We start from the raw sequence: 12,909 nt of genomic DNA, 5'->3' as shown, positions 1-12,909 counted from the left end.
AAAAAAAAAAAAAAAAAAAAAAAAAAAAAAAAAAAAAAAAAAAAAAAAAAAGAAAAGAAAAGAAAAGAAAATGGTTGAATGTCGCATGGAAAGTTACTTTTAGAGATGGTTATCCACAGCCAGGCGTGGTGGTTCACTCCTGTGATCCCAGTACTTTGGGAAGCCAAGGCAGGTGGATCATGAGGTCAAGAGATCGAGATGGTTATCCAGACACCTATAATATTACATTGTCCTTTTGACTATCTATATCAATAAATTAACCAACATTTTATGACCTGACATGGCCAGGCACAGTGCTGGATGCTCATGATTCTCAAATAATTCTAGCCGGACCTTGTCCTCAAGAAGCTTCTGAGCAGGTTGAGGGGATGCAAAACAGATAAATAGTACTAATTCAGGAGGAATGTGTTAAATGCATGACAACTACCACTAGAATTCAGAGGAGATGAAATTTTGTTGGAACAGAGACTAAAGGAAGGAATTCTGCATGTGGTGGCATTTTGGCTGGACCTATTACAAAAGGTATGCTTCCCCCTGACAAGCCAAGAAAGTGGGGATTAAGGTAGAAGAAAAGAAAAGCTTTGAATTCATGGAATATTAAGGTTTTACTTGGCTGAAGCATAGGTTACAGTAGGAGGAGATGGACTTGGAAGGATTGCTATAGGCAGAGAGGAAGCGCTGAACTCATGGGGAGGCTATGATTTGGGTTAAAGATAGAGCTGGGTCATGACAGCATGGATCCTGAAGCAGTAAAAAATCCAAGAAAATTGGCAGGCAGCAGGGTCTAGGATGAAGTTCAGGAGGAAAGTCCACGGTCTAGGATGAGAGGTCCTTAGGAGGCTCTTAGGACAGATAAGGTAATAGGTCTCAAAGAGAATGACAGAAATGCAATGAAAAGGGAGAGATTGTAAAGCTAGAAGGCTCAGGAATTGCCTCTTGATTAGGTGAGGAAGGCAAAGGAGAATCAGCCCTGGAAGAAGACAGTGAGATTTTAATCTGCGTGACTGGAGGGACAGGGATCCTGGGCACAGACAGAAGGAAGTTGAGAGGAACACCATGTTTGAGAATGGTGACTCATATTTGAACAAGCCAGCAATGCCCAGGAGACAGCTGGAAAAGTGAGGCTGGAGATACATTCAGCAGTGAAGCCAGAGCAATCTTTACCCTTCTTCACCTGGGAGAGCCAGTAAGTCACGGCTAGAGTCTGTGTGTCCAGCATGTGAGGGTAAAGAGGGAAGCAAGGAGAGCTGGGAGCCCAAGAGTGAAGTTTTTGCCAAAAGGCACGAGAGGAAAATCGATGTAGCACCGTATACTTTTTCACCTATGCTCACCAAGCCCAGGGACGAGGCTCACTGAGACGAGTTTGGAAGAGAATGCTGGAGAGAAAGTGGTCAAGAAAACTGCCATTATTGAACCTCTTGGGCTAACTTTGATTGTAAGTCATGGAACAATCAGAGCCTATGAGGAGACAGCCATCCTGGCTATTCTTCCCATGTCAATAGTGAACACGTGCAGATCTTCTTTCTTTTCTTTCTCCTTTCCCCTCTTCCTTTCTCCTCCCTCCCTGAATACTCTTGCTTTTTTTTTTGGACTGGTCTAGAGCATGGGTGGCCATTGTCGTCCAACAGGAGGGGCCACTGTTGCCAACAAAGCGTAACAGTCTTTCTTCTCAATATTTATCTGTATCTAATATTTATTGTCAATACTGACTACGGAGACAGCTCCCTGTGCTTCAACAATGCAATATTGGGGGTCTTTCAAATCATACAAATATATATTTGCATGACAGCTTCATTGACATTTTTATGACTTTCTCCTTCTTTCTTTGTACTGATCTCAAGAGCCACTCATAAATCTCTCAGTAACTGCATAGTGTCCCAGGGCCAGAGACCGGTCACTCCTGGCATTGTGTAGAGTCATTTAATATCCACGGTGGTGACTAATGTCTGGCAACAAAGGCTCCATTGGGTGTCATGTGTCCTGGGACCCTGAGCGTGGGCACTCTAGGAGCACCTCATTATTGCTTGTTAGTACTGTGGTCAAGAGAAAAGTTGAGAAAGTGGTCAGGAGGGTGGATCCACACGAACCCCACTGGGACATGAGAGACCTCATTCCTGATCACTGTCAGTGCAACCTCAAATCTTAAAATCAGTTTAAAACAAAGGTATCTACCTTTATCTTATGTTCATATCCTAGGCTTTTAATAATATGTATTTTTCACATGTTTACAGAAAGCAATCAACTGAGCTATTCGTGGAAAGGTTTGTGGGTTTGGTTAAAGAAGTGGAGGAGTATTACATTTCAGCTGGAAACACATCCCTAGAATGCCAAAACATTTATTCCAAAGTCTGGTTTCCTGGTGCAATCGGAGGCATGGCAATGCCTGTGTTCAGAGACTGGGAGCTAGGGCCAGTAAGGCATTTGATCCACATGGATCCCAGAAGGCTTTTATTGTTAAATTATATTCTTTCGGAAAAACCACCCATGTCCTATTTTGTAAACTTGATATCCATACACTTTTGACTGGCAATCTATTTTAGCCGTAAGACTATGATTCACAGCAAGCCTGTTTTTCCTCTTGCTTGGGGTGGCAGCGGAAAGCATAGGGCACTTTCCAGCCTCCAAGGGTAAGGGGCAAAGGTGCTGGGGTTTCTCCTCCCCAGGAAAGCTTTCTCTGGCTGTGCCACGCTGCTCCCTGTGAGCAGACAGCAAATCTCCCCTCACTCCCCACTGCCATTCATCCAGCTCCGTGCAGTAGCCCAGCTGCGTGTCTGCCGGGAGGGGCTGCCAAGTGCCCTGCCTACTGGCTGCTTCCCGAATCCCTGCCATTCCACGCACAAACACATCCACACACGCTCTCTGTCTAGTTCACACACTGAGCCACTCACACATGCGAGCACATTCCTTCCTTCCTTCTCACTGTCTCGGCCCTTGACTTCTACAAGCCCATGGAACATTTCTGGAAAGACGTTCTTGATCCAGCAGGGTAGGATTGTTTTGATTTCTCTCTCTGTAGCTTTAGCATTTTGAGAAAGCAACTTACCTTTCTGGCTAGTGTCTGTATCCTCGCAGGGAGATAAGGATTGCTGTTCTCCATGGGGGTATGTGTGTGTCTCCTTTTTCTTTCAGGACTTGTAGGATTCTTTGTGCCATTTGCATATAATTTGGCAGGTTCAGATTTTTTTAAGAGCCCTATGAAGTGCTTTTTGCATGTGTTTTAAAAAGGCATTTGAAAATTGAAAGTGTGATTTATGTAAACTAAATCATCTGTAAAAAATTGCTTTGGAAAGTAATGATAGCTGGCCGTAAAGGGAAATATCTGTGATGCACCTAATGTGTTTTTAACCCTTTATTTGCTGACAATCTATAGTTATTAATGCTAAACTGGATTTTGGCTTCATACTAAATCAGCTACCTTTGCGTATTGTCCAACAAGGGTCTGTTTTTGTAAGAATGAGATAAAATGTATACTTGATATAAAATATTCAAAAATGTAACTATTAGTAAGAGTAAGCTTGGCATTTAGGTATACCATGAACACTTTGTCAGATACTCTGTTGGGTGTTAGGGATAGCAATTAAAACAAAATATTGATAGTTGTATCAGAGTCTATTAGGCTACAGCAAAGGAAGTTTATTAAAAAATATAAACTATCCAAGATGATAGATGCATGATATACTTCCTGTAACTTTTGTCTCCTTAATGTATGTCTCTGTGTGTGTGCATGCTTAACTTTTAATTCAGTTAAAAACTTTTTTCTATTTGTTTTTCATCTGGATATTTGATTCTGCATATCCTAGCCCAATTGAACGGATAAGACTGAGTTGTAGGACTAAAGAATAGACACGCAGAAATGCATTTTAAAAATCTGTTAGTTGGACGAGACTGACTATGTAACATAATTGCCAAAGCTTTGGTTCATGACCTGAGGTTATGTTTGGTATGAAAAGGTCACATTTCACATTCAGCTTTCTGAAGTTTTGGTTGCATAACCAACCTGTGGAAGGCATGAACACCCATGTGTGCCCTAACCAAAGGTTTTTCTGAATCATCCTTCACATGAGAATTCCTAATGGGACCAAGTACAGTACTGTGGTCCAACATAAACACACAAGTCAGGCTGAGAGAGACTGTCAGAAGGTTGCGGAAGGGTCCACTTTGGGAGCATTTTGCAGAGGAAGAAACTGAGGTCCGGGCAGGTTGCATTCTCCTGATGGCAAAATGCAGCTCTTCCTATATGTATACCCTGAATCTCCGCCCCCCTTCCCCTCAGATGCCCCCTATCAGTTCCCCCAGCTGCTAAATATAGCTGTCTGTGGCTGGCTGCGTATGCAACCCCACACCCCATTCTATCTGCCCTATCTCGGTTACAGTGTAGTCCTCCCCAGGGTCATCCTATGTACACACTACGTATTGCTAGCCAACGAGGAGGGGGAATCAAAACGAAAGAGAGACAAACAGAGATATATTGGAGTCTGGCACGGGGCACATAAGGCAGCTCCCAGGAGAAAGCCGGCCCCTGGACTCGTCTTTTGCATTTATTTTAAGCCCGGTCTTCCCTGGGCTACCTTTAGCAGATCCTCGTGCGCCCCCGCCCCCTGGCCGTGAAACACAGCCTCTATCCAGCAGCGACGACAAGTAAAGTTCAGGGAAGCTGCTCTTTGGGATCGCTCCAAAACGAGTTGTGCCTGGAGTGATGTTTAAGCCAATGTCAGGGCAAGGCAACAGTCCCTGGCCGTCCTCCAGCACCTTTGTAATGCATATGAGCTCGGGAGACCAGTACTTAAAGTTGGAGGCCGGGGAGCGCGGGAGCTGGCGGAGCGCGTTCGTCCCGGGACTGCACTTGCTCCCGTCGGGTCGCCAGAGTCCACCGGACCCGCCGGCTCCCGGGGCAGGGCCGGGGCCTGAACTCGTGTCGCGTCTCGGCGGGACATGAGCTGCGCCGCCTCTAACCGCGGGCTGTGCTCTTTTTCCAGGTGGCCCGCCGGCTTCTGAGCCTTCAGCGCCGCGGGGACCGGATCTGCGCCCTGCCGGCGGCCTCGGACCATGACCATGACCCTTCACACCAAAGCGTCCGGGATGGCCCTTCTGCACCAGATCCAGGGGAACGAGCTGGAGCCCCTGAACCGTCCGCAGCTCAAGATCCCCCTGGAGCGGCCCCTGGGCGAGGTGTACGTGGACAGCAGCAAGCCCGCCGTGTACAACTACCCCGAGGGCGCCGCCTACGAGTTCAACGCCGCGGCCGCCGCCAACGCGCAGGTCTACGGCCAGTCGGGCCTCCCTTACGGCCCCGGGTCCGAGGCGGCAGCGTTCAGCTCCAACGGCCTGGGGGGGTTCCCCACGCTCAACAGCGTGTCTCCGAGCCAGCTGATGCTGCTGCACCCGCCGCCGCAGCTGTCGCCCTTCCTGCAGCCCCATGGCCAGCAGGTGCCCTACTACTTGGAGAACGAGCCCAGCGGCTACACGGTGCGCGAGGCCGGCCCGCCGGCGTTCTACAGGTACCCGCGCCCGCTCCGCCCGTCGGGGTGGCCGCCGCGTCCGGCGGGAGGGAGGGAGCCGGGGGAGCCGGGGGAGCCGCGGGAAGCGAGACCCGAGGGCGCGCGCAGGGAGCCCGGGGCGCGCAGCCCGCCCGGGGGTTCTGAGTGCAGCCCGCCTTGCGTTCAGAGTCAAGTTCTCTCGCAGGGCAGCTGAAAAAAATGCGCTCTCCGCCTTTCTACAGTCGGTGCGAGAGGCAGACCTGAACGCCCGGGGCTTCCTAACTAAAGACACGTTGGAAAACCAGACAAAGCAGCAGTTATTTGCGGGGGAAAACACCTCCAGGCAAATAAACGCGGGGCGCTTTGAGTCACTTGGGAAGGTCCCGCGCTTGGCATTTAAAGCTGGGGTTGTTTGGAGTTAGCGGAGCTCCGCAGAGTTTTATTTAGCCTTTTAATGTTTTTGTTTAATGTGTTCCCCAAATTTCCTTTCATCTGGACTCTTTGATTGGAAATTTGTCCGCTGTGATGACTTACTGGGAAGCGATCCTCCTCCTCCCCACCCCATGTCCTGGGGCCTTAGAAAGCGATGGGAGTTGAATGGGTCACAGCAAGTTTCTGATTTCGGAGTTAGCTGGCTGAGTCCGTGCTGGAGCCGGTGGCTGGCATGTGACTTCTGACAGCCGGAAATTTGTAGGTGTCCCGCGATTTTAAAACTAGCCATATGGAAGCCTGAGTGCTTAAAAATAATCTCCCGCCAGCCCAGGGACGAGCCTGTCCCATCTGGGGAGAATACCCCGGAGTGTCCTACGGGGTCAGCGGGGTCTGCGCCTCGCAGCCACTGTGGAAGGAGCGCGGCCAGTCCAGGACATAGGAGAACACTTCATGACTTCAATGTGAAGGCTTTATATCCTCCTTTTCATTTTTTTTCCAACAAGAATTGTTCTGTCTCCCTCTTCCATTCCTCCCATTTTCCCTTGCCCAGTTTCTCCTTTTTTTTTTCTCTTTCCTGATGGGCCTGCAGAGGGATTAGGTGGGCGTTTCCGGTGAACACCTGCCTAGGTGGCCACAGGACAGGTGTACCCTGGAATGGGTTTGGGAGCTTCAGGGCACCACATGGCTGGTGCAGAATTAGGCATTTCCCAACTGTACACTGGTGTCTGGACTGGTGTCCCCATATCTTTCTGCTTTGTAAGCCGTGGACCATTTTTTGTTCAGTGTTCTATTTCCAGGGATATTTATAGCAGAAGGAAGGGGACTAAGGTGCAGGTTGGTGCCAGAAGGTGCTGAAGGGCAGATTCTGGGGGTATCCAGCGTGCATCTTCAGCCACCTTAGAGGAATTTAGAACATCCCACAGCCACACAGGTTCAAGCTGTCTTTACTTAAAAGACAAACAATGAACAAAACTTTTAAAAGTTGGCATATTTCAAATTAATTTTACTCCTTTTAATTTAGGGTTAAAATAGAGAAAAAGGAGTTCTTCTGCCCACCTTTTTTTTTTTTAATGGAAGAATAAAATACAGCGATTAAGTCTAATCCACACAACATTCAAAACTCCTTGATGTGAAGGAAGGCATTGGTATGATGTGAATTCCATAACCTTATGATGGACTCCAGAAACCATTTTCTTTCCTATTTAATTTTCAGTTCTTTTATTGCAAATTAATGCCACTGAATTTCAATGGGCACTAATGAGACTGCTCCTTGGTGGATTATTTACTGCCTTGCTAATAATTACAAAGTGAACCTGGTCAAATACAGAGGGGATCACATCTTATTCAAAATTGTTCATCATCCCAGTGATAAGCAGTATAAGTGTAACATGCCCTATCTTACATTTTTTTTGCATTAAATGATATTCAGATACTCTTAGAATAATAAAAAAGACAAGGAACTTAAAAATTTAAAAAAAAACTTGCAAAAATGGGACTCTGTGTGGAAATTCAGTTTTAGGATGATTTTTCCTGTGTTTTGATTCCTGGAAAGTCTTGCCTCTGTTGTTAGAATTCTGCCTTTTATTAACCAGCAAGGAAAAGAAGCATCTATGCAAGTTCTTCATATGGACAGATGTTATTTAGTATTTTTCCCCTCTTAGCTTTTCTGCTTAAGTAACTCTGAGTATAAAGGAAAGGATTGATTAGCCTCTTTTAGGGAACTTTAAGTTTCTTAAGTAGTTATCAAAAGTTTTGAGGCTGAAAGCAGTATTTTCAAACTGCTTGTCATGACCTAGAGGGTCATGGAATCAGTTTAGCAAGTCTAGAATATTCTTTTAAAAGGAATAAAACAGAAAGGAATATAATAGAAAATATTAGAATGTGTGGTATTTAGTAAGGATAAGTTTTGTTTCCTGAAAATCTGTTTTAATTATACATGCTTCTGTGTGCTGATTGTGATGTAAAATGTATTTCTTACTGTGGGTTGAATTCAAAGAAAAAGTTAGAGAGCTAATGGCCTAAAATATTATACGTTCAGTGGAAAATAAAAAATCAGACAACTGTATGGTTGTTTTTATCTGTACAAACCAAAATGCTATTTTGATTATCCTTATTTTTCCCTTACAAATTAGGCTGGTGCCTTTAGTCAGTTAGGCTAAGCTTTGCTATCTGATTCTTAACTTTTTTATTTGTACTGCTCTCCTGAGTGTCATACTGGATGTTCAGAGAATTTATGTGACAGTCACATCATTTAGCTTTGAGATGCTACGGTTAGTTTCTTCCATTTCTTCCATCATCTGCAGCCATATCTATGTGTGAAGAAATGTAATAGATAAAATTTCCCTGGGCGCATAACGTAAGACAGATTGTCACATGCCCCAACAAACTATTGTTAATATAAATTTGTTACTTGGCAAGCTGAAATTTTGCAAGATGTTACCCCAAATTTCACGATGAAGGAAATGGGGATTCATCTTATCCTGGGTTCCTTTTCTGAGTTCAGACAACTTAGGAACTTCAAATAAAACTAAAGATGATGCTTAACTGTATTATCTATCCTTTTTAAAGTTCAAATTAGGAATTTAATGCCACATGCTTATTTCAGTTTTGTTACTCAGTATTCTTAAACATTAGACTCACTTCTCCAAAAAACTTGGCAAATATATAAACCTTTGCCTCAAAACCAATGCCCTGCTAATTTGTTTCCTGGCCATCTGCATATTTTGGACAACTAATTTGTCCACTGGTGATCATTTAAAACTCTTTCTTATCTTTGAACAGAGACTGATTTCCAAAGTGAGATTTAAGTGACTAACTTTCAAGTTTCCAATACATTTTTTTCTTTTACTCAGGTAACATTTCAGCCCCCTTTCTTCCTGATCTTACTTTTTTTGTTAATTTAAATGGTTACTGATTACCTGGCACTTTGTGCTGGTCTAAGAATAGTCCGAGGAGTCACATATTCCCTCATGAATGAACGTATTTTCAGATGAAAACGGAATCACATCTTCAATCCCCATTTCATTTTCACCTCCTCCATGTGGCTTGTACCTGTTTGGAAGAAAGCTCCTGAAGGATAATTGCCACTTATTCTAATCTTCTTTCTCACACTCATTTAATTTGGATCCCTGGCTATAGTTGTTATTTACTTTTGTGAATATATTTAGGCTATGACATTCATAATTTGGGAAAATTCTTAGGTTTGAGAATTTTGGTTTCTTATAGTTTTAAGGATCTGTAAGACAGGTGTAAGAACCTGCCAAAGGAAGGAACATAGATATCAGGAAAAACTAGAAAAGATGCCAGACTTATCATTAATAATGAGACAATAGTAACTTTGTCAAGTGAGATCGTGTATGTGAAAGCGGTATAGAAGCTAAACAAGCATTAGGTTTTTTTACTATTTTATTCACATGTTAATATTTGTTTTGGTGCTTTCATAGGCTAAAAAGCAGGGAAAAAACAGATTTAAGTGGTCAGGAATTTTGTTATAAATATGGAATGATGGTTATATAAAATATCTTTCCATGGAAGTCAAATTTAAGTAAAATCTTTATCACTATCTGAAACATTTATCTGCAGCTGGCTTATCAGGTTATCAGAAAGAACATTTATTTTACAGATACGTTTTAAAAATGTCAAAACCCTGATTATGTGAAAACAATTTTACATAAGGAAATATATGAATTTTTAATTATATTTTTCTGAAATCCATACTCAGCACGAAATTAATACATCTTAACCCCTCCCTGTGACTTCATTATTATTTTTAATGTAACTTTAGAAGAACCCAGTAGAGAGAGCAGCGTGCTAAGCATGTTTCTTTCTTTTCCAGACAACTTTGAATGGAGAGGAGCAAATTAGTCTTTTGGTTTAATTCTGTCTCAGTTTGCTAATCTAAAAAAGAAAAACAGAGTGGCTACAATTGTTTAGAACCAGATGCATACCCCAGGGAAAGATGCCGTATTAATCCAAAAAATACTGCCACTTGAATGCAAACCAGCCAAAGCGAAAGTGTAAGGGATTTCATGGAAAGGAGGTAGTTCATCAAAGTTATTGAGGAGTTTTGTATTTTAAACTCTGCTGTTGAATTGACGTGTAATGTCACTTAAAAAAAAAAAAAGATGTATCTGAGCTGTTCCCTTCTCCATCTCTAAAATATACTCATACTAATCTCTGAAATCCCAGGACTTAAGTGGGCTGGAGGTTGTGGGGAGCACCTTTATAATATTCTTAATCTTATGAGGGAAGAAACCGTAATTGCTGAGTTCTCTGCCTTGGCTAATATCATGAGGGACTATGAAGAAAGCTTTGCATTAATCAATAGAATTTTAAATTATGTGTATATCTTTAGACCCTATTAAAAATAGGAAGCATAGAAAGACAACTATTTTGGTCCTAACCGACAAAATTTTATGTAGTTGAATAAAGTAATAATTTCAAACAGCGTGGGCAAATAAGAAAAAGTATGACTTTCTTACAACCCACTTGTAAGTGATATGGTGTTGGTAATGATCCATGATTTTGATGATGTCAATGATGACGATGGAAATGAAGTGTTAGCCTCAGTTTGGAGAGGTAGTATTTCTGAATGCCTACTGTGCAGCCTGGAGATGTTCATGCTATACAGAAATCAAATCTTTTAAATCTACTTGGTTCATTGTTGTATGATTTTAATTTAATAGTCTGAAATTTTTAATAATGATATTACCAATAATATTAATATCACAAATCTATTAAGTACCTATAATTGCTACGTAAAAAAATTTAAAAGAACCCCGAATTCCAAGCAAGACTGAAAATTTTTTGCCTCTCCTCTGAACTATTTAGAGGGATAAATTAGTTGGTTCCATAACATCTACTTTAAATAAATATATAATCTTTAATAAGATAATAGACTTCTTTGTTTGGTAATGTCTACTTTTTGGAGATCCTGTGAGTTACACTTGGGAAAACTGTAAAAGTTCACTTAAAGTTAATAAAATCAGTTAAGTAATCTTCAGGACTAGATATTTCCAGATGAGCCCTTGAAATCTTATGTGGGTTCTTTTTGAGAGTTCCCCAAATGTTGTCAACCCCAAGAAGAAAGAAAGACTTCTGTAGCTTTATCATTCAGATTCTCATCTCCAGCTCAGAAGCCGTAGAACTGGCCGGGCCCTAAGGTCCACCCTCCTTGGTTCCAGTCCCGTCTTCCATCCTTCGGTCCCAGGCTCATTCTGCCTGTTCCTAAACAGTGACAAGTTAGGGGCCCCAGCAGCCAACTTGCACATACCTGGCACTACTTCCTGGGCAGTTTTCTTGGCTCCTTGACTTGTTGGGTGGCTTGGGATTTCTTTTACGGCCCTGAAAGCAAAAGACAATGTTCTCTTTTAGTTTCCTGCAATTGAATGATGTTAGCAATAGTCTTCTTTGCATTGGTGTACTTCCTCTTTCTTCTGCAAGTCTTTTAGAATTTTGAGTCCATTCTCATATTTTCTTCTTCCATTGCTTTATTTTCTAATACGTAGAAGTTTAAACCCCGTTTAAATACTTTTTGACCTCTTTTCTGCTATTAAGATTTCTTTTTTCTTTTCTGTTTTAGTTGTTCCATCTGTGTATTCTCAGATATTTTCACTTCACATTTTCTGGTTTATTTCTTTATTGACCTGGCTCATGTGTTACTTTAAGGAAATTTGGAACAGGGCTCAACAAAGTTCCTACCTCAGCCAGTATAAGAATATGCCTTAATAACTCAGAGTGGTATTAACTAGATTAAAAATTTCAAAAAGTGATGCTTTTCTTGTCTCTGAGGTTAGAAACTTCGACAAAATAAAGAAGACATTTTCAATTAGTAGAATTTCTTGGAAAGTTCATTCATTCATTCATTTGGCTACCTTATTCCGAATTGAGTCGTTCATTGAGGGCTTTGATTATATAAAGTGTGGTTTTGAATTCCCAGCAGTTCATACAACAGCGTTGCACCTAGCAGTTGGGAAATCTTACAGCATGAATGGATGAGATTCTAATATCAGACTGTCCTGCATGTGTAAACTAACAGTGTAGTCTTAACTGTTGTCTCCCAGTGGACTTGGTTTCTAGAGTTTTAGATCCATGTGAACATGTACAAGGCAATTTTGCTGACTGTAATTCCCCGCTTAATCAACAAAAACACTCATTTTTGAACATTCAGTACATTCATCATTACTCCTACTTACATGACAAAGGGATTTTTCAATGGTGATTTTTTTTGAGGGGGTAACTCGAAAGCAACATTGTCAGAAACATAATTGTTTTTAAAGGTTCTTTATGGTGACTTTGACTTTTGCTTTTTTGGAAGACCTTACAAATGGTTGTATTTATTTCTCCTGGAATAGTTCAAGCAATTCAGAGTGAAAGGGCATATATTCTAATTTGCATATAAGATATAATTTAGTTATATTGAGAAGCTATTTTCTTTAGTTACAGGGAAAATAATTGTAGGGCTTTCAAAAGCCTCTTTGATTTTGAATAGGAGGAATCCCTGAGCACTGGTCCAAACAGAAACCATGTCTTTTTCATTGCTGCATTTCTCTCAAGATCTTAGCAAAGTGCATGGCACATGTAAGCCCGGAGAAGCTGTTGGTTGAATGAATGGATGGTGGTGAGCAGGAAGCATCAGTGACATGGTTTGCCCCAGCCTATTAGCTGGGAGAGAGGCCATTTAGGAAGGGATCTTTACATGCCACTGGAAGAATGTGGGAAGTTTGTGAATCTCTCTTTCTCAGGAACAAAAGTAGAAAGAGGACTCTACACGGCATTCCAAGTATAGTCGGCTCTCATTATTCACAGATTCTGTATTTGCAAAATCACTGACTTACTCAAATTTATTTGTAACTTTCCAGTCAATACTTAAGGTGCTTTCTCAGTCTTTTGCAGACATGTATCGAATGGCAAAAAAAATTGAGTTATCTAACGTATACATTCCCAGCTGAGGCTGAACAAGGCTGACTTCTCGTTTTGGCTCTCAGACTATAAACAAGTG

At 42.0% G+C, this 12,909-nt stretch overlaps 1 protein-coding gene across 2 annotated transcripts in view; it reads left to right on the top strand.

Moving 5' to 3' along the window:
* Positions 1 to 12,909, top strand: part of ESR1 (estrogen receptor 1) — a 383,841-nt gene that overhangs the window by 107,731 nt on the left and 263,201 nt on the right. The window contains exons 1-2 of one of the 2 annotated variants that reach the window (XM_017537594.2): positions 1,597 to 2,986; positions 4,977 to 5,498. In XM_017537594.2, the coding sequence (XP_017393083.1) occupies positions 5,047 to 5,498 (452 nt within the window). In that variant the 5' untranslated portion in view covers positions 1,597 to 2,986; positions 4,977 to 5,046. Of the gene's footprint in view, positions 1 to 1,596; positions 2,987 to 4,976; positions 5,499 to 12,909 lie in introns of those variants that run through there. The other variant, XM_037742173.1, reaches the window with a different exon arrangement.

This window comes from Cebus imitator, unplaced genomic scaffold (assembly GCF_001604975.1).
Source record: "Cebus imitator isolate Cc_AM_T3 unplaced genomic scaffold, Cebus_imitator-1.0 Scaffold6, whole genome shotgun sequence".
NCBI classification, from domain to species: domain Eukaryota; kingdom Metazoa; phylum Chordata; class Mammalia; order Primates; family Cebidae; genus Cebus; species Cebus imitator.
Note: the sequence above shows the minus strand (reverse complement) of the source record. Positions and strands in the feature narration are given on the sequence as shown.